Source organism: Bemisia tabaci, chromosome 3 (assembly GCF_918797505.1).
Source record: "Bemisia tabaci chromosome 3, PGI_BMITA_v3".
Taxonomy (NCBI): domain Eukaryota; kingdom Metazoa; phylum Arthropoda; class Insecta; order Hemiptera; family Aleyrodidae; genus Bemisia; species Bemisia tabaci.
Window position 1 is genome coordinate 58,648,859 of NC_092795.1, and position 27,292 is coordinate 58,676,150.

General features: G+C 38.6%; 3 protein-coding genes across 4 annotated transcripts in view; 2 read left to right on the top strand and 1 right to left on the bottom strand.

The window, feature by feature from the left end:
- Positions 1–27,292, top strand: part of LOC109030756 (PAT complex subunit Asterix) — a 54,250-nt gene that overhangs the window by 17,327 nt on the left and 9,631 nt on the right. The window lies entirely within an intron of this gene.
- Positions 399–3,247, top strand: LOC109030771 (protein YIPF1). The gene is made up of 2 exons (XM_019041892.2): positions 399–1,156; positions 2,016–3,247. The coding sequence occupies exons 1-2, from the start codon at positions 605–607 to the stop codon at positions 2,358–2,360; spliced, it is 897 nt and encodes a 298-aa protein (XP_018897437.2). The 5' UTR covers positions 399–604; the 3' UTR covers positions 2,361–3,247.
- Positions 6,872–25,531, bottom strand: LOC109030754 (uncharacterized). Of its 2 annotated transcripts, none has more exons than XM_019041870.2 (8): positions 25,369–25,531; positions 15,189–15,359; positions 14,777–14,935; positions 14,085–14,255; positions 12,463–12,657; positions 11,459–11,718; positions 9,097–10,681; positions 6,872–8,289 (listed from the first exon to the last, which is right to left on the bottom strand). In XM_019041870.2, the coding sequence occupies exons 2-8, from the start codon at positions 15,301–15,303 to the stop codon at positions 8,051–8,053; spliced, it is 2,724 nt and encodes a 907-aa protein (XP_018897415.2). In that variant the 5' UTR covers positions 15,304–15,359; positions 25,369–25,531; the 3' UTR covers positions 6,872–8,050. The 2 variants fall into 2 exon arrangements, with proteins under 2 accessions (XP_018897415.2, XP_018897414.2); XM_019041869.2 differs by lacking the exon at positions 25,369–25,531 and adding an exon at positions 21,106–21,335.

Here is a 27,292-nt window from a genome sequence, read left to right on the forward strand (position 1 = left end):
TTTCTTTTCTCACAAATAATTTTTAATAATAAAATAAACAAAAATCGGCATGTAAGTGGCATTTTACAACAAAAAAGTTGCAACTTGATTGCTCTATTCAATGTCTTTGCTTGATTGCAAAAGCATCAAAATGTATGAGAGTTGTAATTTTAGTGAAGAAAATTATATTAAAAATTATTGGTTAGATTCGATGCTAGATACGTAAATTTTCAAGAATTGACGGCCTAGGTGCATTGCGCTGCTGAAAAATACCGTTTACGGTGATGCAGTGGTAGTGATCGGCGCATGTTCCCATAAGGTGTCCCATCCTAAAGTATCGGAGCACTGTTAAGTAGCTTAGAACAGGCTCTGCTCTCTAGCGGATTTTTAAGGTACTTACACGCACCTGCCCCCTCCTTCCTTATCAACACATTATTTTGTTACACTGTTATCTGTGCAAAATTGTAAACATTACACGTCTGTGGCGAATTTATAGTGCAATTCATCAGATAGTATCTCTGTCATATTATTAATCTTGCTAGTTAGATGGTGCTCTTATCAATAACATTATCTTGTGAAGTTAAACAAGTGTGTTGAGAGTGACTTTTTACTATAAAGCTTTCAAATGCAAGCTCCTAGTGTTTCTAACCTCATAGACATAGAGTCTCCAGACTTCAATTCTCAGCTACAGTTCCAAGATTTCTCTGCATCGATCCCCAATGACTCTTCTAATATTGCAAAGCTACCCATCAACAACCCCGTTAATTCCCCAAGCGGTAATAATTTGCCAAATACTGCAGAATTTACCAGTAAGTCCAGCGATCCCAAGTCATTTTGGACATGGGAGTATTTTCAACAGTTTTTCGATGTAACTACTGATGTTGTTATTGAACGGGTAAAAGCATCAGTCATTCCTCAGAACAATGTAAACTATCTGCAGCAATATATAAAGAACAAGCCAGACCTCTACGGCCCTGTTTGGATCTGTATTACCCTTGTTTTCTCCATAGCAATTAGTGGTAACATTGCCAATTATCTGCAAGCAACAGCTACTCATGTTTATCACTGGAAATATGAATTTCATATCGTAACATCTGCTGCATCTGCAATCATCTGTTACGCCTGGGTGCTACCTGTTGTACTATGGGCCTATCTGAAGTATCAAGGACAGCAAGAGGTGAGAAATATTTATTTAATTCCATTCAGATTGTATTCAACAATTGTCAAGAACACAACCTTTTCCTTATTTTTTATACTCTCAATTACACCTTTTTATCACCAGGATTGAAATTGAAATTTCTGGGAGTAAGTGATAATCTTACTGAGCATAAATTTGTCAGCAATTTTTTTTCAATTGCTAGACAGGAGGTCCGTAGAGAAGGAGCTTGCTGGCAGAAAGTGAGTTGGCATGGACACAACAGGAAATTATTTGCAGTAAGCCCGGTGTGGCTGAGTCATACACCGCAATCCTCTGTATGCGCAAAATGTCCTTTTTCTTAGGTATTCCGTTCTACGTTAACGCACCGACTATCATGCTGTCTACTTTTAAGTATCAGAAATTTCGTTTTCTAGGGATGCAATTAAAATTTCATCAGAAGCAAACATAATCAACGGATTTTTTGGTTACTAACCTTGGCCTTTGTTACAAGGCAGCAGCCTGATTGTTGAAATTGTATGTTTATAGATGACATAGGTTAAAAGGCGAAGCGTGATTGATCGGCAATGTCTTATCGCTGCTTTGTCGTGCCTATGTCGGGTTGAACTCTTGACAAGCTAACGGCACCTCTTAAGTTTCCGACAGTATGTCGATCATTCCACCTGACAAAGGCACGATAAAGCAGCGATAAGACATAGCCGACCAATCCCGCTCCGCCTTTTAACCTATGTCATCTATGTCGTCCCGACAATCAGGCTGCTGTAATAAAAAGTGTAACATGGTTTTAATCTCTTACAATCAGCTATTTTTGAACCTCTATCTTTCAATTTTTCTTCTTTGTTAATTTTTTTCTCATCAAGAATTTTCAATTTTGTTTCAGACTGTGCCCGTCAGTGCTCTAGAGCTCTTGTGTATTTATGGATATTCTCTATCTATCTATATTCCAATATCAGTGCTATGGGTGATCCAAGTGAATTGGCTCCAGTGGTTTTTAGTCGGAACGGGTGCAGCGATTTCTGGCTACATTCTCTTAACATCAATAGCTCCTGCCCTAGGACAAAAAAATTACCCTCTGCTTGCAGTCTTGACAACTCTGCATCTGCTGCTAGCTGCTGGTTTCATGTGGTATTTCTTCCATGTTCCTGAACCACATTACTCTCCAAAAATAGTTCAAACTGTTGCAGCTGCTCCATCAGTTTCCATGCACACGAATATCACTCACTAATATTTCTTGAATCATCATGAAACATATGTCAAATGTGAGGAGCTCAAATTAGCACATGGTACCTCCAGTTAGACAGCATGATACAAGATTTCCAGGTAGTCCATGTGGCTATTCCTCAGATGGAAACCATGTGATCTACCCTCTCTGTGTCCATCAGGTAGATTGATGGAATTAGTTCTTCCCAGGAAATGGTGAAAGCGGTGAGAACTTCTAGAAATCCAATTTTCATAGATTTCCCAGTCATTCTCTCTGTATGAGCTCTCCTAAATAGAACCCCTATTTCTCCAGCGAAGTTAGAGAGCCATCCAGAAAAAACCTCTATTAAAGGTGTGAAATCAAACTGTCTTTGAAAGAGGTATTATTTCCATATGCCAATTTCAACCCCACACAGCCTCTGTATTCCATATCAATGTGTGCCTACATCTGTTGAAATTTTAGAAATTAACTTGCAGCTCTTTGTGTCTCGCATGATAAACTTACACACATTTGGACTACCTACATTTTGCAATTTGGAATTATAAATTCTAGCCTGGTTTAAAAACAAAGTATGTGCCATTAGTTTTCCTATGCACATAAGTGTTTTTTCAGAAGAGCCAGAATTTATAGTTCCAAATTGCAAAATGCAGTCCATTTGGTTTGCTTTTGTGGCACTTTAAGAATAATTAATTTTAGTTTGCTGATCGGTCACTCCTCAAAGTATGCAAGTATCGATTATCAATTATCTTGCTTATGTGTATGCCAGCATCGTGCATAAATTGTCTTTTTAATTGAAATTAGACTTTATAACTCTTTTGCAAACTGTCTCTTTTTTTCGAAATGATTACTTACTAGACTCTATCATCAATTTCGATTAAAATTTTTGTGATGGATGGAATATCAAGGAATAACTTTAGTCTTTTTATTGAAATATTTCCCTCACTTCACTGCAGTTTTCAACTCATGACTATAATGTGAGTAATAAAGGGGGGTGCATTAAATTCCTTATCTTACTCCAGAAGGAGCCAGAGTTTCTATTCTCTGCCTCAGAGCGAATATGATGGATGAATGGAAAGTTGCCTTCAGTAAAATATTTTTTTTTACTTGAAAATTTTTGACAGAAATGTCTTTTCTTCTGTCAATTGGACTACATTTTGCAATTTGGAACTATAAATTCTAGCCCAGTTTAATAACAACGTATGTGCTATTAGTTTCCCTATGCACATAAGTGTTTTTTTAGATTAGCCAGAATTTATAGTTCCAATTTGCAAAATGCAGTCCAATTAGAAAAGAAGAGCACACCATGAAGGTGCAGACTTGTGTGGGGTAAATTTTTTTCTCTCTTTTAGTATGCAATGTACGAAAAAAAAGTGAAACACTCCTAAAGAAGGCAGTGTAAGCACCAAAGTAACTGAGGGGTTGGGCTCCTCGGATGTCAGGTGGTGCTGTCCCCGGGGGGTTGGACCTCTTGGATGTCAGTTGGGGCAGCCCGCGGGTGGTTGAGCTGCTTCGATGTCAGGCAGGGCACGGCACCGGCACTCCCGGAGGTTTTCTTCTCTAAAAAAAACACGCATCACATTGCTGAAATTCGGTCCCTGGTGCCTGGGTCAATGATTTGCCTTCAATGGGCGGGCTATGCAAAATGACTGTCTAGACGCACGAATAGTGGTATCCGAATTTCGCATTAAGATTACATTGTGGGTTGAAGGCGCTCTTCTGTATCGTACCTGAGTGGCCCTGTACAACGATGTTGACCAGAAATGTTCAGAATTTTGGAGTCTTTAATCGAGCCGTAATTTTGAAAAATGTCCAAAGAACATTTATTTTAAGTTCCAAGGTTTTTTTTTTTTCTGTAAGTCTCATTTGGACCGCGTTAAACAGAAAGGAACCAAGCCACATCAGCTATTGTCAAACTTAACTGGGCAATTTAATTTTTTACGAGAGAACGTTTCTGTGGATTCCTTTGAAAATTCTAAGGAATTTGCTTCGTACTATGGAGAAAATTCGCTGAAATTTGCACAAAAATCCGCACAACCGTTTTCATGTAAAAAATTGAATTGCAGTTCAGGAAAACAGTTCAGATTGAAGACGAAAAACTCTGGAGCGTCCTGCTTTTAGAATAAAGTATGTGAAGCATCCAGAGACTGTCTATACTATAAGCTCATAAACCTCCTAAAGAGCCTCCCAAAATTTCGCCCCTTTTTCGGTACCTATTCGATTCGACCATCGAACCAAGGTTTAATAACAAAAAACTCAGGAAAAAATTTCAAGATGAGTATAGGAACCGTTTTCGAGTTACGAGGGGGGGCAAACGGATCAAACTCCGGCCTTATTTTTCGCTATTTTCTTGTTGAATTGATGTGGTTACGGGGTTGTTATCGTTATTTACACAATCATGTTATACACGCCGGGTCTTACGTATTTTTACATGCAAAATCGAGTTTTAATATTGACGAGTCGATATATCGATCGGTTATATCGGTTTTTTAAGATTCTTTACGGAAAATCAACGATTTTTTGAGATGGAAATTGTTCATTTTTGATTCATGGATGACTAATGCACCTAATATGACTTTAGTACACCGACACCTGAGTATTATCGTATTTTTTCTTGTAGAATCGATTTTTAACGTTAACGAGTCAATATATCAATCGTTTATATCGAATTTTTAGGAAAATCAATGATATATTGGTATTGAAATTGGTTATTCTCCATCCGAGAACAACCAAATTTTGGGTTGGAACACATTTCCGGTCGGGTCGATTTCCAGTGGAGTCAAGTTTTCGATTGGGGCACATTTCCGGTCGAGCAAAAATTAAGATTTTCGATTTCCGGTCAAGTAAAATTTCGGGTGGATAACGAATCCCATTGATTGTGGTTTCCGGTTGGTCAGATCTCCGACCTAATCAAATTTTCAGTCAAGTCAAATTTTCGACAGGGACACGTTACCGGTTGGAAACAGTTTCCAGTTGGGTTAATTTCCGGTCACGTCATATACGTATAGATTACGGTTCCAGAGAATTGGAATTTTGGGATGGGTCAGATTTCAGGTTGGATCGAATTTCCAGTTATAGGTAGCACATTTTCGGAATTTACATAATATTAATTGAATCAGTGAGAACGAAAACACACCAACTCGGTAACACGAAAATGTTCAATTTTCATTAAAGACAGTCAATTTTCATTGAGGTCATTGAAGTTAGCGCATTTGTTCCAACTTGGACCTTTAAAGTTTCCTCAAGTATCCATCTTTAGGCACCAAAAATATTTTTCGTAGACTAACTTCTTCACCTAATGTGCAGTTTTTTGTGCGTCTTGATTATTTTCATTTTTTCGAGTTTCAAAAGTTATGCTAGACGTTATTAAATATGGATGCTACGATTTAGTGAGTTTTTGGACTACCGCTCTCTTTTGGTGCCGTAGTATCTTGATTTATTTTGCGAGGAAAGCTCCGTACTTTGAAAGGATGCCTGTCATTCTTAATATGTTGAGCGCCTTCAATTTCGTAAGATTCTGTGCAACACCTCGCTTGTGAAATAGTTGCTTGAGGGACGTGGGACGCTGCGGGCGTGCTGCCAGCGCTAAGCGCGCATGGCGCCTACAAACCCAAGATGATACTTCAAGCATTGCGCAATGCGTGAAGTATCACTGTTAGGTTTGTAGGCGCCAGTGCGCGTTTCCCGCTGGCAGCACGCCATTCGGCTCCGCTCTGTGTTAGACTCTAATATTTAAACTCGCAGAGTCAGCGTTTTTCAACGTATGATTTTGAAACGCTTGCACACTCTGCATGGATTATTATTCTCTTTTAAGTTGATGAAAAAAATAAGCCTTAAAGGATGCCTACTGTATTGTGTGATTCTTAAGTGATTTAGTGTCTAATTTGATGATTTCCAAAGCACTTGAATTTTTTATTTTATATTTTGTGCTTTTACTGTGCTGCAGCTTGGTGTACGCCCAACCAAGCACTCAAAATTGGACGTATTTGACTCTGAAGGGTCGATAAGCAAATGGGTTAAAACCAAAGATTGCGTGGGTCTTGGTTTTTCCCCCTCCTCTAACAATTTTTGTATAGTTTCTTTCAACACAGCTACGGCTCATTGAGATTAATAACGATGCCATTGCTTGGCATATTTGCCATTTGGTGTAATATTTTCATGGGAAAAAAAGGTATACACAAGGTATATTATAAATCGAAAATTTCAAGTATAGAAATAAAACTAAATATGACAATTCGAAAAGATGAATCAAGAGAGGAGAGTAACATTTCATTGAAAAAATGAGTTACAATAACAACACCTCTTTCTATCTCAATTTTCTCATTTCGATATTGTAAATATAATTTTACGAACGGACTAAAACATGATGCTTGGACCTAAGTCACTGATGCCTATTTTTTGCAAGGACGTACACTACTAGACAAAACAGGTGTGCAGACAAAAAATCGTTGATGGAATGTTCTTAAACCATGATTTCACCTTCAATTAGAATTATACCAAGTTTTGTTTCATGATTCTTTATTTTTTTAAAAAAGAAGTAATGATCAAAAAAGTGTAAAAATTTATTCACAATTGGAAAACATTATGTGCAAAGTAAACAAATGAGGAAAATAATAATAATAATATAAAAGGGGAAATAAAATCTTACGGAAAATGAGTCTCATTTGGGAACAATAAGTATGATGACTAGACTATTGCATATTGTCTTCAAACAAGCAGAACTATAGATTTAATCAAAAAAGGCCGCAAAATAGGCACCTCTGAAAAGTTTGGCAAGATTTTTAATGAAAAATAGAATTAGTGATAAAATTCTCACTGATAACTAAGTTCAGTAATCTGCGAGCAAATACAATAGATCCAATGGCTTATTCACGAAAAAAGTCCAGAAACTGACTCATAAGCAAGGTATATTGTTAATAATGTTTTTTTCTTGTTTATTCACAATTAAAATTATTTAAAAGAAAACCATTGCATTATGTCATTTGCCTTCCCCATTGGATCAGCGTTCAGTGAAAAAGTGCAAATCTCCATTCAGATATGGTAATCGGACATTTAAAGTACATTTCCTGCATGAAATGGGGAGAAAACATGCAGTTAAAGGAACGTTTTAATTCTCATTTTATTCCTTGTCTGCAGGCTTATTTTGGATGGAGTCAACAATCACTATTTCTCCGCCGTAATCTATTTGGTCATAAATTTGAAACGCAGAGGTAAGTACTGATATAGCATTTTTTGCATTCCTGTCTGCATATTTTTTGTTAACATTCCCTGAGCAAACATAAGTAAACCTCTTTCCTCCATAAGAATGGTAATGAGGTCATTATAAAGGCTTGACGGACAAAATTATAAAGACTGGCGATGAAAAGGAAAAATTGCGCAATCAAACCATTGCACTTTTTTCTGTACCTGGTTTTTAGATGTAGATCTCATTTATTCAGAAGGAAAGAAGTCATATTCATAGTCCTTTGGTTGAAGTCAAGCCTATAATTAAAATTTCAATTGTCATGATTTTTCAGGACTCCTAATTCTATCTTCTTTCTATTTTAGCACTGATAGATTCTAAAAATCCAGACTTGGCACCTCAAAGAACTTATATAGGCAAAGTATATTAATGACAAAGCCTCGTGAAAATTCAAAATCAGTCAACCGACTGGATCATCAATTTAAGTTCATTAATCAGTTAAAAATCAGATCATTGCTATGTACAGATGAATGATTCATAGCTGATCCGGTTGAAGCAAAGAAAAGTTTAGAATTTCTTTAGAATTAGCTAATTGCAAATTGATACTAAAGTCATCGTCCAGAATACCTGATTGTTGCCGTCTTTTCATGCGCTTCTTAGCAATACGGAACACAAAAACAACTGCAATTATCATCAGAGTCAATACAATACCTGTCGCTGCCACAATGAAGTAGTGCATCTTCGAATTTATTTTTGTCGTAGTTAACTGAGAGCCTGGGAATAGAAAAAAGCAAAAAATTTTGAAATGATTAACCTAATGAAATAATGCCAAAATTTTAAGTTGCTTCTAGGAAACTTATGAGATTTCCAATCCCTTTATAAGCTCCTCATGAGGCCTCATGAGGCCCAAGCAAATTAGAGAGGATACTAAGCAAAACAGATTTTAAGGAAGGTCTTGAAGGTACGGTTCTCAGAGCTGAAGTGAGAAAATGTAGCTGTCAGAACTGAAATTACACAATAAGAGAAAAATAATTATGTGATATGTTTCAGCTATTCTTTTCAGTCCAGCATTATTAATTTGACGTCCTCTCCTGACAATGACCCACTCACAACTCAGGTGTCTGTTTTAGCATATTTTTTAAGCTTGCTTGTTCCTCCATTTTTTAAATTAAGTCTTTTTCCCTTACTTCATCGAAATTTTCTGTTCTTATGCCCAGCACATAAAAAAAAAGTATGTAGTTATATAAAGAGGAAAAGTTTCAACTTCAAAAATTGGAAGTAAAATTCAATTAAAAATTTTTGTTAAAAAAAAAAAAAAAATTACAAGACTCTACCTTTATGAATGATTAAGCACGGTATGTTAGAAGACTGAAAAGAAACTTGTAGGAAAAAAAGAAGAAATCTTGTGTTAAATGCATACATAAATGTTTCTGATCTTAGCAGTAACATGGAATGAATCCCGTACTGTAACTTGGTTCAAAAAGAAATGAGAAATCTACCTTTTTTATAAAATTTAAATTATGTTCTCAAAGTGCTTTCCTCAATTTCTCTATTAACTACTTAATTAAGAAAAAGCATTACCTTTGATAAGAGAGTTATCTGCTCCTGATCCTTCTGCTGAAACTTCTGGTTTAAGCCCCTCATGATTCTCTTTGTATAACGCATTATTTTTTGTAGCTTTAGAAATTGGACTTTCTGAAATTTTGGAAATTTCATCATTTAAATCGTGCCTGACACAATTTATTGAGCTGCAGTCACTTTTAGCTGGACTATTATCACCTTCATCCATTCCGTTTGTGAGATCATTGGGAAAGTTAACATGAATGGTCCCTATTGAAGGGGGTTTTGAGACAAATAATTTGTCACCATTATGCATATCTGGGCTAGAGAGTTTGACTACGTCTGAGTAGTGGGTATCATCTACAGAATCTGGATCCAGCGCATCATCAAACAGCGAGTGGGTGTCACTGACAGTCTCTGAGCCTTCGATACTGTTTCCTCTGATTGACTCATTTTCACTTGTTTTTGCACTGTCCTTTGGATAAAAACCAGACGCCAATCCTCTTTCCGTTACTGGTAAAATATTCGAACTAGTTATTGCCCATTTACTTCTATCGATATTGTGAGCATTGAAGTGTACGCCTTCAAGTGTGTCTGGTAACAACTTGGTTGGCATTATCTCATTTTTATAGTCAATAGAAGTTTTTAATGACTCCTCTGGGCTGAGGCTTTGTTTTGGCTGAGGAGATGTTGACATTTCTGCATGAGAAATGGTTACAGCTTTTTGCACCACAGCAGACTTATTGTCTGCAAGTTCATATTGAGCACTGACCGCAGTTTGAAAGGTAGAAGTGAGCGTGCTTGTTGACACGGTCAGCATTTCAGAAAGGGTTTGCTTTGCAGGGCTGTCAGTCAGCAAAGATAAGTTCTTGACTAGAGAAGGTTCTGTGATTGTGTTTGAATGATCAGGAGGTTTGAACTCCCCCATTTTTATTGAGACTGAGTCAAGAGAACTTTGTGAGGTTACCGTCTCAACTAGAGGCAAAGTAATTTTTGGTGTCTCTGAGGAGATGGATGTCTCTTGCGGCCAGCCTGGAACATGCGAAACATCATGAGCAGCAGTCGAAAATACATTGATCTCATGATGTGAGCTTGAAAAAGTTTCTAGAGAGGTACCTGAGGAGATATTCATATTTTTTTTTGGGCTGGTCTGGACAACTGAATGCTCTTTGATGGTAGGGTTCAGGGTAATAAAGACTTCATGAGACGGTCTTGAAAAGAGTCCTTGCGGAAGACCAGAGGTACCAAAGGTGGGAGTTGGGGGACTTGAAGAGGACATCGTTTCTACAGAAACATTTGCAGGGATTGTAGTGTCTTGAGAGAAACTATTAGTGGTAACTTCTTTGGATGACATCTTTTGAGACGCAGTGTTGTTAAAAGGTACGGAGGGTGTTGGTTCATTAGCTGGTGGATCAGTTGTTTCTACAGAATCATCATCTGAGTTTAGCATCTCATTTGTTGGCGTGGTAGGAGCAGATTCATTGATTTTCTCTGCGTCTTGTGCAAAACATTCATGATCTTCAGCTTGTTTAGAGTTGGTAATGGCAAAGTCATCGATTGCAATGTAACTATCTGCTGCATAGCCACGAGTAGCTTCGACAATAATCTGGAAAGGAATCACAACAATTATAGACATTGCTTTTTGAATCAATAATTGAGGACTGTACCTACATAAAATTTGGTAAACTGAATAAGATTTTCAGTTTAATCTGTTTAATTCAAAGTCAGTTCAGAACGTACTGCATATTTTGTCTGCGCACATGAAATTCTTTTCTTTACCTCTTAGACAGTTAAGAGAACAATTAATATCCTAAGAAAAGACTAGAGGGACAATTTTGGTACTAGACTATTACATCGAGGCAAGATAGATTTTAATTGATTTGTCATTTGGTGCTATCAATGAAAATGTGAGAAATAAAATTTTTTCAAGGAAAAAATCATCATTGATCCAAATGAGATATTCATTTTTCTAATCTGTATTTTACTTTCAACAGAAGAAAAATCTTACTTCTAGATACACACAAACAACATATTTCTGTTGATGTGGGATTGCTTTTACTTTTGAGAATACTTTCAATGTAATGTTTCAACAATTTATTCTGTTTTTAAAAAAGGTATTAGTAAAATCCCGTATCCTGAACATGTAAATTGAAGAATCTATGGTTTAAAAATGCTTCCTTTTCATAGATAATAGGGTATAACTATGACTTTAAGTTTATATATGTAATCAGTGCTCTGAGGTTTCAGAAAAAGATGCAAGTTTCCGAGCGAGCTTCTCAAAGAGCATTTGGAAAGAGGGAAACTTCAATCAAAAAGAAAAAGTAATACGGACAAAACTGAAAAAGATACAAAGAATATTAAGTATGAAACAAGCAGAACTTACATGAACAAAATCATTAGGAAGTGGAACAAATCCTTCATTCCAATCGCTGCCTTGTTCACCAGCTATAGTCCACCGTAGCTCGTCATTAATATAAATGTTTAGCTCCCCAACTGACCTGCTTTTCATGTGATACCAAAAAGTAAAACAGTGTGAGAGACTTTCGTTTGATCTGAGATCATACTCGGGGGAGAAGAGGCGAACCCGGTCACCCATCTTCAAATATGCTGTAGGGAGGTACAAGTAACTACCTGACATACCACCTGAAAAAGTAAAAATTATATGCTTAAATGAACATAAGAAATATGTGTTGCACAGATTAAGAGTAAGTGCCTGTAGCAAACATTGATCATGAGCTATTTTTCAATCTCATTGAAAAAATTTAAAACTACCTAGATCATAGGATTCCAAAAATTCAAGAAGTTATTTTAGTTATTGTACATATCGACACTGAAACTCCCCAGCCACGTATCTTGTTTAAGGTGTTGTTCGTTTTAAAATCTCTACTCCTATTGTATTTTTGTAAAGGAGAAAAAATTAACATCATTCCTTGAAAGTTTTCACAGAATTTCCTACCCTTAGAGAAGAGTAACCACAGCAGTTTTTAATAATTGCCATTGATAATTTTCCATTTAAGAAACAAAGTATGACAGGAAGTCTACAATGTTGCAAACCGAGATATGCAGTATATATATTAAACTGATATATTTTAAACTTAAAACTGCATTTAATGCATTTATACTTTAACTATTTTTTCTTTTTTCTTTTTATTATTTATACTTTTACTATTTATTCTTTTACTTTTTAATACTTCGGGGTTATTTGCAAATTTCATGGAGTCAGCCTTTTCCCGAGATTGAAAATTGGATTTGTGAAAAACATTTATCCTTCATATGCTGTTTCTGGACAGTTTTGAGTTTTCATAGAATTTAATGAATTTTTTTTAGAGAGGGAACAGAGAAGAGAAGGTGAAAAATGTTACAAGACAATGAATGAAGAAAGATTACCTCCTCCCTTTACCTCTGAAGTATGATCAGTAGCGGGTAAAGTTTCCCAAAGTGAGCGACTAACAAAAAGGTCACGTCTTTGTGCTCGTCCCTTGCGAAACCACAAAAAAGCATCATCAGATCCCGATGGCCGGCCCCATCCGCAGTAGGGCTCCGATATTAATTCAAAGTCACAAGATAATTGCACGGGTGTACCTGTCAAAATTTTGTTTCTTACAATGACAAAAATGGAAACATTTAAACAAACTCAAGGAAGAATCACATTGAGTTGAAGTTATGGTTCGAAGATTAATTGAGAACACTTTTCCAGGGTGTCTACTGAACTTTAATTTTGAATTTTCCTGATATTTTAAATGAAATTTCCTATTATTTGCTGAAATTAAGTGAGACTCATTTTATTTACAGACTAACATATTAGATGAATTGAATCAAAAGTTTCACTTCTGCTCATGCAAAACTGCATGTAGTTGAAAAATGTTTGACGAACTCGGAACTTCCTGATCCATGACAAATTTTCCTGATATTTTCCTAATTTTTCCTCATGACCTCATATTTCCTGAAATTTTCTAGTTTTTCTGGTTTGTACTGACAGTAGACACCCTCCTTTTTATACCTGCATACTATTTTGCAACAAACAATTTTAACATTTCCACTGATACGATACTTTATCTCCAGAGATACAATGATGGCTGAACTCTGAGGTTAACTTATTGCAATATCAATATTTCATAATTTGTCTCTAGATATTTAAATTTTTGAAAGGAAAAGAGCAAACTTAACCGCTTAAAATGTTCACAAAATACACCTCAAACAGAAATCTAAAATCGCAGACACTTTCCAGTGATTAGGTACAATAGAAACAATAGATACAATAGGTACAATAGTTTCCTGAGTAAGGAATGAAGCTTGATAAGGTGCCTAAAACGTTTTGAACTAAAATAAGTGGTTTTTACGTTTAGGCATCAGTATTTAAGATGTAGGCGGGTATTCCAAAAAAAAAAAAAATAAATAAATAAAATTAAATAATAATATTCCATAACAATAAACACTCTCGGCTCTTGTTCTCATGGCAGAAAAACATGCTCAATGGTCAATGGTCCCTAGCCAAACCTTTTAATTAGATTCCACTAGAGCCGAAGAGAGAAGTTAACCATGAGGCTTTTTTAATAGGAGTAAAGGCTCAATTTATTGTTAGTGGAGCCTTCACCTCCATGAATAAGAAATCCAATACTGAGATGAGCATTTAAGTTTATCACTTGGATTGCATTTTGCAAAAAGGAACCACTAGCATTGCAATGTTGCTAAGATTGTGCAACTTCTTTTGTCTTGGAGGAAAAATCCGATTATCCATTAATAGTTTCTATTTTACTCCCTAAAAACTGTAAATTTAAGACAAAAATTACCATCTAAATTTCATACTTTTTCACGATTTCCGCAATTTTACTGCAAAAGATGAAGTTGCATAATCTTAGCATCATTGCATTGCTAGTGGTTCCTTTTTGCAAAATGCAATCCAAATGATGGTTCAAACTTTTGAGGAAATTGAAAAAATAAAGATTGACGCTTAATCTTCATATGCTTAACCATTATCTTAATATGAATTACAATAGAAATCTACATACCTCGGCATCCAGCAAAAGTGAGGCCATATTGTGAATCACAATCAACTTTATCACGGCCAAGTGGAGAAAATCCAGGCTTGCAAGAAACATACAATTCATTCAAGTTCCTAGCGGCAAATACATTACAGTCATTAGAATTACAAAATGTATAAGTTTCAGCACAGGCCTCAGCTGAAAGAGAGAAAAAATTGTCACTTAAACTTCTTGAAATGCATTTCCCACATCGTTCACTTCGTAAACAATTGAAGCTTGATATATTAATTAGGAAATGAACCAATTTTGTTGCCAAGGAAAATCAAATTTGAGTTTTAACACTTGATCACAAGGGGAAAATTGTGCAATTGAGACTGATAGAGCGTTTCAACCTAACTCTTACTTGATTTAATCTTGTTTGCTATGAATTTTTATTGTAGGGGATACAATTTTAGTGGGTAAATTAATGGTACCTATTCTTATAAGAATAAGTAGACACATAGAAGACTTCATCCATCGTCCCAAGCCGCACTTTGAAGAAAGGGGGGGGGGGAAATAAAACTTTGCCAAAGTTGGAAAAGTTTTAAACGTATTTTATGCCATTTGGATTTTATTTTTTCTCTCTTTAGAACAAATTTCCTTTGTAACAATCCTCAATTTTAAGGTTTACTCGGTTGGTATGATGTTATAAAAATGGTAGGAAATACATAAATATGTACCTATGCAGATCGGATAAGATTTGCTTGACAGTCCAGTTTCATCCTCACAATGTGCTGTTATGAATGGAACAGCCTCGTAGCCGCGTTCACACACTGAGCTCGAGACAAACAGCCTACTGCGGTTGACCATTTTTACACTGGTTATAGGGCAGTCAATTCCTAAGATAAAACAGAAAAAATTAAAGAAATCTTGAAAGTCCCTACGAAGAATGACAACCCTGCTAATCCATTCAACCTCATTTCTGCATTTTTTTGTAATCATCAAGAGCCTTAGCTGGTATACATATGTTGGCACAAATGAAAATTCTATGACAATTTAAAATTCTGGAGAAGGAAAAAGAAGTAAAGACGAGAAAAAAAAGAGGAGAATGGTAAACAATGGACGAGAAAATGGAAAAAAATTGAATCATACCACATTTAGGTGGCCCAGGGGACCATCGGCCTCTGAAACATGTTGACGAAGCTGGACCGAACAGACGATAAGGCTTCCTACATGAAAATCTTGCTCTGCGACCCATTTGTCTCATGGTGACGGTTCCGCCCAAGATGTCAAGTTTTATGCAGTTATTAGATGGAGAGACATCTGTCAAAAAATAACATTCAATATATTTAAGTAAAGAACGAAACAAAAAAGAAATTGATTATGATGTCTAGCAGGCATATCTGGCCTCTTTCATTTTCGATGCTCAACAGTATTGAAAATTAAATGCTTCTTTTAAACATCAATAATGCGATTTTAGCGGGATTTTTTAAACAAAATTTTATTCATCTATTTATTTATTCATTCATTCATTTTTTATTTTTTTACTTCATCATAATTTCAATTTCAATCAATTTCACTAAAAGTAATATTACTTCACCATGTCATATTTCTTCTTTTTACTTTTATTTAATTTTTTCATTTTGTCCACCTATTGTATTTTATTTTCCCCTTTTCTTTTCCTTTCACTCCACTTTCCTCCATTTCCTCCCTTATTTTATTTATTTTGTTTCACTCTTTTCTCTATGGTTCTGTTTCTTATTCGAAAGTTTCTGATTATTTCTTCCTTTTTTTCTTATGGTTTATTTTTTGCCTATTTTTTATTCTTTTTCCCCTGAGGTGTAAAAGACCTGACCATTCTTGTTAGGGCACCACTTTTTTTTATTAGTAATGCTTTTTAATTACTCTCCGTCTCTTTCTCCTTATTCGTTTTCTTTTTCTTCTATTTTCTTAATAGCACAAATTTAATTTGCTCTTCCTTAGCAGTTGAATAGAGCTAGACTGCTCGTTGACTTGAGACCTAGAAGCCAATGGTGGAAAACTGTTTCTTTCATTTATGACCTCCCTGTGCTCGTGTTTTACACAGTTGGGATTATATCACGTTGGGAATCGGACCGGACCCCCCCCCCCCCCCTCCCTTCTCCCAAGGCTCGGAATCACTTTGACTCAAATTCCGAAAAAAAGATTCTCAATTCCAATGAAAAATGATCGAATGTTTGATGAGACACGATAAGGAATCACTTACTTAAATACTCGCGATAATGTCGCTTAATCCTGACGACATCCGACTTTCACTTTCTCATCTTCAAAGTGCCACGAAATTTCAGTCCTCGTGTTTGTTTGATATTACTTATTTGACAAACAGACAGAGGCACTTTAAAGGGGTTCATGAGTAGGTAAGAAGAGTTCCGGTTAATGTTTGCTCATCTCGAAAGATATGAATACTGAGAAACCAAGGCTTATCACATAGGTACCTACTAGTGAAAATAGCTCAATAAGGGGTGATTTCCGTGGACAGGACGGAAAAATGAACGCTGGACGAAAAGTCCCAGATGAGCTGATAATCCAGTTACGAATTCAAAGGCAGGGGAGCTACGTGGAAAAAATTGTCCAGATAATCGTTCGGGTTACTTAGTAGCCACTCACGATACTGGATTTTTTTTTTTTTGGGGGGGGGGGGGTTAATGGGGGCGGGGCTAGATGAGGGGCACTATAGAAGATAGGGGATTCGTTCCATTGGGATATGCATCAAGATCTGTTCATTTTCGGCCTCTATAGGGAGCTAATACCTACTGGCCTAAGCACGGGTTCATCGAGGTCGCTTTCGGCGAAAAGTGCAGATTTTTCGGCATTCCACCGAAAACTCGCAAAATTCATATTTTTTTGCCATAATCTGCTTTCAGACCTTAGCTTAGGGCAGTATTACATCTGAAAAGAGATCGGAAATGACCAAATGATGCTGCTTTCCCAGGGCCGGATTTAGGGGGTGGCCACATGGGCCGCGGCCCATGGCGGCAAATTTTCCAATTTTTTTTAAATTCAGGTGTAAAAAATTACAAACGAGAAAAGACGACTAAATCTTTCATTTACTGAGAGTATGGTAATTTCTAATTTTGTCATTTTGCGGTGATACAAGAAACAGCACCTTTAATTATAGTCGAGTTATGAGAGAAACCAAACACGCAATTTGGCCTGGAGCGGCGCGGCACAGAGAGCAATGATGACGAGGACTTGAGATGAAAAGGAGACGCCCTCGTCTCGGCGCCGCGGTCGGCATGTAACACTTATTAGCGCCTACAAGACTGCATGAATACTTCACGCATAGCATCAAACACAACGCGGAACGCGGTCAGCAGCGGTCGACGTTGCGTGAAACGCATAGCGCCTACAAGACTGCATGAATACTTCACGCATTGCGTCAAACACAGTGCGTTCAGCAGCGGTCGGCGTGAAACGCATAGCGCCTACAAGACTGTAGGAATACTTCACGCATTGCGCCAAACATAGTGCGATCATATGTTTGTTCTTTCATAATTTTTTCGTCCATTTCTTATAAATGGAAGCCCTTGTCCCCACAGAGATAGGTTTACGGAGCTTAACTTTCGCGCCGAGTTCCGTGAATTTTTGCAGGTAGCGTTGACAGCTAGGGCTTTCGCAAAAAGTGTGTCCAACACGAGTAAATGCGTCTTATGCACCCCTCTCCCTCCGCCACGTTCACTTGATGGTTTGTATTGATGTTTCAAAACGAATGAGAAGGGGGCGGAAAAATACAGGCGGCCCATGGGCGGCAAGTAGGTAAATCCGGTTCTGTGCTTTCCGTAAAACAAATACCTTGAATGAGTAAAACATCGTAGAGTTGAGGACGTTCAGCTATAGTGGTCTCAAAAACGGCCCTTATCGATGGATCCTTAAACATAACATTTCAAGGGTGATATCAGAGGAAGGGTGTACCTCTTACAGGCATGGACAGAACTGGGCACTTTTTCGGGAGAAAGCAGAAGGACATCTCATCAAGGGAAGTCGCGGGGATTATGAGGGACTATCAGATCCGATAGAAAGGCAGGGAAACAAAATTCCAAGACCGATCTCATAGTGACCGACTCGCGGGATCCTGTCATCATCATTGTTTCAACGATTTATTGTTTGCAAGAATCCGACTAATTGCCTTGGACGTGCCAGGTGCCTGTGTGTGACTGAATGTTTACATGTACAGGACTCAAATACCTTGCGATCTATTTCGCTCTAAAAACAAACCAAAGACCAAGATCCGCGAAGTGAAGTGTAGAAACCTCTAAAATCAATTTTCACATCAGACAATGACATTGATTGGAGGTTACTAGACCTGGATCCATGCCAGCGAATAAGACAATGCTGCATGACAGGCTGCTCAGTGTGAGTCGGTTTACGACGATAAAATGACATTAACGCGTTGTCAGCGCAATTGAGATTCGAAACACGAAATCACGCTGCGCTGTTTCGTCGGAGGAGGCGTGCGGCTAATGGTACGGAAGTTTTGCATCTTTCAAGACGATTCTTCAGGACCCCTGAGCAATAGAAACCAGCTGAAGAGTATTGAAGTATAGAGCAATAAAGACCCGTCGTGTTTGAAAATCATAAAATCGAGCATAACATTCTCTCTACACGCTATCTACACTCTTAAAGAGCGCCGGCCAGGCGTAATTATTTCAATTTTTGGGTATTTTCCCAAAATTTAAAAAAGTTTGCCCCTACCACATTCCCATGGGCGTAGCTAGGGGGCAGGATCTCAGGAAACCCCCCCTCCCCCGCCCCGCCCGAACGGATGGCGCTACCGCATCTCCCAGAAACGTGATCATACAATCGCTCAATACCCAGCAGTAGCCCCCGAGAAGGGTGTAGAGGTAAGGACCTTCAGCCCCACACCAAAAAATTTGTTTAGCTATGTTAACGTCTTCCGCCAGTTTCAGGTGAACTCAAGCTCCTCTCGGGAGACGATGTGGCGCACGACTAGTTACTCTTGCGAGTAATATGAAAAAGTGCTATTTGCAAAGCCTTTTCTATGAATGAATGATTTCCCCATACAACAATCGAACTCGTCGAGATAAGAAGATAAGCTTCCGAAGTATGAGATAACACCAGTGGCCCTAAATACATACTGACAACGTTGATAGGTTAACAATGAGCAAGCGAAGCGGAGATAATGGGGGGGGGGGGGGAGATAGAGGGGGACTCGTTATCCGCGAAACAGGCGGAGTGATCTTGAACCACTGAGACCATTTAGTTTCAGCGGCTAAAGCTTAAAACTTAGAACTTCCAAGGGTCTACCTCAGAGCGAATGAGCTTCGATTCAAAAATTATAAGCAGCATTTAAGAATCGCATTTTCGAACTGATAAGAGGATCGAAAATTTTTGGATACAGGGCCGCGTAGGTACTTAAACTATGCATTAATAATGTCATTAGCCGAGCAATTAAAGTAGGCATTTTGATTAAGGTTTAATTTCATCAACAGCATAGGCGGATCCAATGGGGGGGGGGGGGGGGGCGTTGGCCCGTGCGCCTCTCATTCGTCCAAAGAAGTCCCCAAAAATACCCCTGCGAGCAGGTTTTCCAGACCCCTTAGACTCCCCGGTGGGCGAGATAAAGGAAAAATCCGCCTCCTCGCTCGAAATGTCTGGATTACCCGATGAAACTGTCATCTGCTTTAGACCGTGATAGACAAAATCCTCCGATTTCACTGAGAATTCGGTTATTTAAGTTTCAAAGTTTCTAAGGTTGCAACCTCTAGATAGCCCACTAAAGTGGGTTGCAGCGTTATTGGCGCCCTGAGCGAAGTATTTCTCGCGTTTTGGGGCTTTTCGCCTAGGATGCTTGGGCTTTTCGCCTAGGATGCTTGGGCTTTCGAAGGGTAGTCCGAGAGATTTAATTTACTCCAGGAAATTCTAAAAATTTGCCCCGGGACTCATTTTAATTGATATTTACAGACATTTTTTGGTAATTTTCTTCGGAAAGTGGCCTTTTAACTAGAAGTTGAGTTAGTAATCAACTGATGCTTGTTCCTCCCCTTTTGATGATTTCTCTCATAGGTATGACGGTTAGCCACTGTTTTTTGAGGCAGTGCCATGGCGGTGGTATCGCGAACAGTAGCGTGGCCGGAGGAGGGGGGGGGGGTTTCGGAGGGTCTCACCTCCCCCTCCTCATGGCTGAAAAATTAAAAAAAAAACAAATAAAGGGCGGCGGGGGGGGGGGCGAAGGAAGTGTTTATTTCCCGTGCTGATACCAGGTGACTTTTTTCTTCTTTAAAAAAATCAATCCTCTCCATGAAGTGAACTTTCCTTTACACTTTAACGACTTCAGTGGCTGAGCCTACTCTCACCGGTGGGATGACTGACAGCTTCAGTGGAGTGGCGTGCTTTTGCAACATATAGATTGATCTACTATTTAAAGCTATGGATAAGGATCGATAATCAGGGTGTTGGCGACACCTTAGTGATCGATTCTTTAGCATAGCTTCAAATGGACGTATCTCTATCAATCGGACCTAAGCGCCATAGGGTGAGGAAGGTAGAGGGGGGCTTGGATTGGCGGCGGAATCGGGCGTCCGGCTTATTCCGTCCTATACTCGCAATGCTTTTCCATGGCGCTCAGGTCCGTTTGACAGAACGCGCTATCCGGGATTCTAAATTCCTCGACAGGAACTCAAATTGGCGCTTAGTACCGTTTGATAGAAATACGTCCAAATGGGGAAATATCGATGATGGATGGAGCTAGAGTCCCTTTATACTGAGAGTCAAGACAATTTGAATCCATTTCTGATTGGTTCCCGTATTTTAGGCCTCCACAGTGTCACAAACGGGAATAAAGATTACATTTTCACCAATTGCAAAGATTATAATCTGGAATGGGCCAGGGAATTACGGGTTCGGCAAGGAACAAACGGAATGAGAGGAGGAACGGAGAAAGGCATTTGAGAATGGGCCGATCAAAGATTACGAAAAACGTTCAATTTCTGTAATCTTTATTCCCGTTTGTGACATCCATGAGCCGAATTGTCTTGACGCTCAGTATAAAGGGACTCTAGATGGAGCTTACCGGCAACGAGGAAGAGCGAGAGGAGCCCGAAGGCGATGGCGGGGCTGAAATCCATAGCCCGAGGGGGACGGGGTTCGGGAGAACGGAACGGAGCGCGGAAGAAAAGCACTGGGCACGACTGGAAGACGCGGGCATGCCGCTGACGAACGGAAGAGATCGCCACCGCGCCGATCGCGTTATCACCGCGGGAAGGATGTCAGCGACTACCCAATGATAACGTGAGATAACTCGCTCATCGGTCCCTCTACGCCCGCGCCCACCACGGTCACTCGATTAATCAGAATGCATCTCGAGTCTGGACCCTTCGGAGCGCCACCGCACCGCCCGGCCCGCATGGCCCACGGGGGCACTCACGAATTATCAGCCGTGCCTCGCCTTCGTCGGGCTCTTTCATTGGGACTACGAGCGCTCGGCAAAATACTAAGCAGAGCGTTTGTTTCTTTCATTGACATCCTTCAATATTAGACAATTTTGCGGGGGCTCAGCATAGAGAAAAAAAAAGAGGTGTTTGCATTTCGGGCATCTTGGAAGTTTTTGATGACTTGATGACGTAGGTGGGTAGAGCTGGGTACAGCGACGTCCCCTTCACGCTGTACCCACCTACGTCATCAAGTCATCAAAGACTTCCAAGATGCCCGAAATGCAAACACCTCCTTTTTTTTCTCTATGGGGGCTCAGAGCCCATTGACCCTTCACAGAGATCTAACGGTAGTGAGTGGTCACCAGGGGTGCAGGAATTGGGTGGACGCGTGAAAATGTGGAAAAGCCCCCAAAAATGTGGAGGGAGGGAAAATTCTGAAGGGTCACTAGTCGAGAAAGTCAACGAGAAACAGAAAAAAAGGTCATCTCTTTCTAAATTGATGGGAAATTTTGTGGTAAACCGGTGAGAAAAATGTGGAAGCTTGGAGGATTCTGCACCCCTGGTGATCGCAACTTACCAGGGGGACACCACCTTCCTGGGGCAGATATGGCCCCTCCGGAGCCTTTTTAGCTTCGTTGGCTCGAATAGTTTCAAAAACGAAGTCTCCATCTTCTCGGTATCTAGAGGGATTTTGTGTGAAATCTTCCAGAAAATGTTGGGAAATCTGCCTCTTTCAGATTCATTTGGGGGCTACTTTTGAGGCGCTGCTGCTATCTTGTAGGTATTCTTGAGTGGTTAAAAATTTGGCATAGAGTTTATAGGATCAATTCTATCAAAATATGAAACATTTGGTTAGATCGGGCAGGGCTGGATTTACCAACTTGCCGCCCAAGGGCCGTCTGCATTTTGCCGCCCCCTTATCATTCGTTTTGAAACATCAATAAAAACCATTAAGTGAACGTGCCAAAGGGAGAGGGGTGCATTAGACGCGTTCATTCTTGTTGGACACATTATTTGCGAAAACCCTGTCAACATTACTAGCAAAAGTTCACAAAACCTTGTTAACAAAAGTTAAGTTCCGTATACCTATCTCTGTGAGGACGAGGCCTTCCATTTGAGGAAATGAACGAAAAAATTATGAAAGAATAAACATAAATGTGATTTAATAATTTTAACTTCCGCTTCCGCGCCGCGCTGACCGCACTGTGTTTGGCGCAATGCGTGAAGTTTACCTAAAGTCTTGCAGAAGCTATGCGTGTCACGCCGACCGCTGCTGACCGCACTGTGATAGACGCAATGCGTGAAGTATTCATGCAGTCTTGTAGGCGCTATGCGTTTCCCGACGACCGCTGCAGGCTGCTGACCGCACAGTGTTTGACGCAATGCGTGAAGTATTCATGCAGTCTTGTAGGCGCTGATATGTGTTACATGCCGACCGCCACGCCGAGGGTTTCTCCTGTTCATCTCAAGTTCTCGTCATCATTGCTCTTTGCGCCGCGCCGTTCCAGGCCAAATTGCGTGTTTGGTTTCTCTCTCAACTCGACTAATTAAAGGTGCTGTCTCTTGTATCACCGGAAGATGACAAAATTAGAAATTACTATACTCTCAGGAAATGAGAGATTTTGTCACCTTTCCTCGTTTGTAATTTTTTTCTGAATCCGATTTTTTTTATACCTATATTTAAAAAAAGTGCAAAATTTGCCGCCATGGGCCGCGGCCCATGTGGCCATCCCTAGATCCGGCCCTGAGATCGAGGGAGGCTGAAAAAGACCCTCAACCCAACCCCTTTTTTACAAAATCTTGCAGTGTTTTATTTATTTTTGTTTTTAGATGATTTATCAGTAAGTCATTGAATTTTAAACCGGGATAATAGTTGAGGTTAAAAAATAATCTTTTAAGTTAATGGAATAATACATAAAAAAATTATTGATATTCACTGACATCTCTGTTTCCACATCAGAACAGAGTCAGAGCACAATCTATTCTTGTTTAGTATCGGCTCATTTAAAACAATAGAACTCATTGTTAGCGGCAATTCTTCCGATGAGAAGAAGAGAAAAGAAAAGAAACGAAAGGAGAAGAAATGAAAAGAGGAAGAGAGTAGAGAGAAGAAAAAAATTATTTATTCATTTCCATTAATTTGAAGGAATCGTTCATCACAAAAAATATTCACTTATGAAGAATAGCGTGTCTCTTAGTAGAAAAGAAAAAATAAATGGATACCCATAAAAGTACCTCTCCATCCTTTTGGAGAGGGTTTGAGAAGGAAAACAGGGGTTGAATAGGTAAGAGTGTTGGGACTCGTAAAAATTTAAAGTTTGGCACTGAACCAATATTTTACCATTGTAGAGGTAAGACAGTCTAAACACATATTTTGGATGACTTGGTTCATGAGAAAGTTTGACTTGAACCTCATGTCACACTGCACAAGCTGCGATTATTCTAAGGTAATTGTAACATCGAACATGTTCATATAAATGTACTGCACATGGGCAACTGATAAATCTTTGAAAATGTTCCTGCATCTACAGCATGAAGAAGCATTATTCCACATGTGAGATAAGTTGCATGATCAGTTATATTTGCATGAGTTACCCGTTTCAGTTACAGGATTTTTAGGTGAATCTTTGATCCTTTAAATCCTTTCCAAAGATTTTACTTAAAGGGAAATAATTGGTGCATTTGCTGTTAATACATATTTCGAGGATAAAATTTGAATTTAGGAACAAGAGAGTCTTGATCGGGCGAAGATCTTGATAAGTTATTTACTTCTTTGTGCGTCGGTCTTTCTGGCTGTTTCAAAATAGTTTCAGAGGGATAATCATGAAAGCTACAGGAATTTTGAGGTGGCCACTGAAATCACAAGTTTGTAAATCAATCTTTCAAAATGGAAAATAGGTTGGTTGATAGGAAAGGTGTAAAGGCATTCGAGATAGTTTGACTGTAAATTAACTGAACAAGAGTTTCTACTTGCTTTTAGGATCACAGCCCACAGTAAGGAAAAATCATCACCCTCGCGAAGAGCAAATCTGCATCTCTTCTTCCTCTCTCAAGTCAATGCGTAAGATAATACTTCTCCTTCCTCACTTCACTAAGTCCTGGGACATTTCTGACTAACACCAAATCATAATCGAAATTCAAAACCTAAGAACAAATTTTCATGAGTAGGTGCCTCCTCCAAAACACCAATCTTTGTAACTTCCAACATTTTGAGAAGTACTCAGAGGGAGCTAATCTCATGCCATCAAAGTACTTTAGTAGTCCCTCTTCCCTACTTTCTGCCAATGAAAATTATGATAATATATGATATAGGATGTGAAAGAAGCAATGGTCTTCGATATTATACTACACAGATGCAAAAACTTCTTGACCCCCTTGATCAGGGATTCCCAATCTGCCATCTGTGAGAATGGGAATTAGGAACCTAAATAAAATATGCAATGCTGAAAATCAGAATTTTTAACAAGCCCCCCTCCCTCTGTAACGCATGCATAACACTGGTCTGCAGCCCTCTGAAAAAAAATATGTGCCTCTCAGATTAACACCCTCCCTCCCAATCCCACCCTTCAAATTAGCATTTAATGATGAATTTTAGATGAAAAATTGCCACCTGACGATGATTTTATATCTTAAATTTTCGAAAAATCTGCCCCAAGCGCCCAATATTATATAACGCAGTCCTAAATACCCCCTTCACCCTGTATTGCACCCGTAACACTGACTCAGACCCTCCTTTCCCTAAAGTGTTATATATTTCATGAGTGACCCCTACGACATTTAAATAAATATTCATTTCCTATCTATCTTCTTAAGTTGGAAAGGCCGGCGTTTTCTGAGAAGATCTAGCAGATTCTTTGAACCAATAAAAGATGGAATGATAATAAATTGATCGACTGACTTACCACAGATGGATTTTGAAATGGTGGAGCAGGAGCTGCCCACTCATTTGTCAAAGTTTCCGAGCAGCGCAGTTGTGAATTGCTGAGCAAGGAAGTGTATGACTGGGGAAAAAATAATTGCGACGAAGAAGGGCGTGAATCCTGTTGTAATGAACTTGAATGCGAGTTGAGCTGAGAACTTTCTGTCAATATGAATGTATTCGGAAAAGAACTTGAGCTCAAGTTGAGATGAGGGCCTTCAGTTTGCAAGAATGGATCTTCAGTCTGTGAACTCAATCTGAGAGGAGACGGTTCAGCTATTGCTGGACACAAAAAAGAGAGGAAAAAAGTTAGGTTAATAAAGGTCACTTAAAACTTTCATGCTTGTACACATCATTAGAATGATTCCGTGCCATGCAGGGCAGATTGAAAGTACTTCAAGTGCAAATTGATGCAAAACAAGGAGGATGGTACTACAAAATCAAAAGAAATCAGAAGCTTTTTATGGTAATGCAGGCTTATCAGCAGGAAAAATACAAGCGATTGGATAACTATTGTATCACACGCATGAAAGATCAGAAACAATTCGCAAGATTTAGGACAGCTTTTCTTAAATTTTTCACTGCCAAAGCTTGCTTGCCAAAGCACAGAAAGTACCTGCAAACACTAAATATTAGATAATAAGCATTACAGACTAGGCAAATTGAGCATTAAGGAGTCAATTTTAGACTTTCTTTATGTGCTCCTTCTGATTTTAGAGGCGATTGTAAATGGAAAAAGTTTATTGATAATTTAAGTAACTTTTGTTGGCATTGTTGAAAAAGGCTAACGTAATATTTACAATAGCAAGCAAATTCGTAAATGTTAATCGGTCCATTCTGACTTTCAGTTAGGTTACTCTCACTGAAAGTTGGTTATTTGCACTTTCGGTTTATTTCCACAGCCCTCGAGGGATTAGATGTGAGTGTCGGATAGAAAAAATGACATTGAGATGAGACAACTTACAAGGAGAGACGGGCGTTGGCTCATAGTTTCGAACACATTTTCTTGGTTCAAAATTTACATTTGCTGATGGTGAAGGATTTTTTACCGCAATGCTTCCTTCCGAGTAATATGTAGATGTTGATGGAGAACTTCTGCAACTATAAAAATAAAATACCAAAAAAAAGTCAGTAAACGGAAATGCGGAGAATTTATGAAAATATATTTCATTAACTTCCAGTTTTCGTTATTACGTAAAGGCTCTTTTCACACAGTCAAAATACATTCAAGCAAACAGAGGAGATGTCAATTATCCTGAATTGCACCAATATAGGCCGATTATATGGCCGATTATAGGCACTTGGAGATTGAACATACACACATAAAAAAAAAAATAAAATACAGAGATAGCACCCCGAGAGTAAAAAATGTGTCTAGATGCTGGATTCACTGTCCCCACAGTTGACTTTACATCCTGAGAATGCAAACTTTATCGTAGGAGAAGTGAGGCTAGCATCTTGGGATCATCAGACGCATTTTAGTTATCCTGGATGCTAAAGTAACACATTATTTTTTTTATGTATGTGGCCCTGAAAATAGATAAACATAAATTGTGATTACTGATTCTTCATGAACGAATAGGACTCTTGTGAGTTGAATTTTGTTACAAAAAACACTTACGTTTCTGCATAATCATTCATGATGGCTTGTTTCAAGTCCTGATTGTAGTCTGTTGTAACATGGAGAGAAAAAAAACAAACAAACGAATGAATGGATGGAAAAATAAATGAAGTAAGGTAGTCTAGACTAGAGAAGAAATTAGAGATACTAATATTTCATTCAACATGATATCCTTTCAATAGTTTTCTCTCTGAGTTTTATTTTCCATTCAATTCTTGTGAGCTAGAGAAAAACCAATATTTTTTTAAACAAAAGTTTCTCTAAACGATATTAGTCCTCAAAAAAC

What these genes read in the sequence shown, in the direction of transcription:
- LOC109030771 (XM_019041892.2), top strand. Translation starts at nt 605, where the DNA reads ATGCAAGCTCCTAGTGTTTCTAACCTCATAGACATAGAGTCTCCAGAC. An exon ending in AGTATCAAGGACAGCAAGAG is followed by an intron (nt 1,157 to 2,015) that starts GTGAGAAATATT and finishes ATTTTGTTTCAG; the next exon opens with ACTGTGCCCGTCAGTGCTCT.
- LOC109030754 (XM_019041869.2), bottom strand. Translation starts at nt 21,160, where the DNA reads ATGGATTTCAGCCCCGCCATCGCCTTCGGGCTCCTCTCGCTCTTCCTC. An exon ending in CTCGCTCTTCCTCGTTGCCG is followed by an intron (nt 15,360 to 21,105) that starts GTAAGCTCCATC and finishes ATTTTTTGACAG; the next exon opens with ATGTCTCTCCATCTAATAAC. An exon ending in ATCTTATCCGATCTGCATAG is followed by an intron (nt 14,256 to 14,776) that starts GTACATATTTAT and finishes TCTCTCTTTCAG; the next exon opens with CTGAGGCCTGTGCTGAAACT.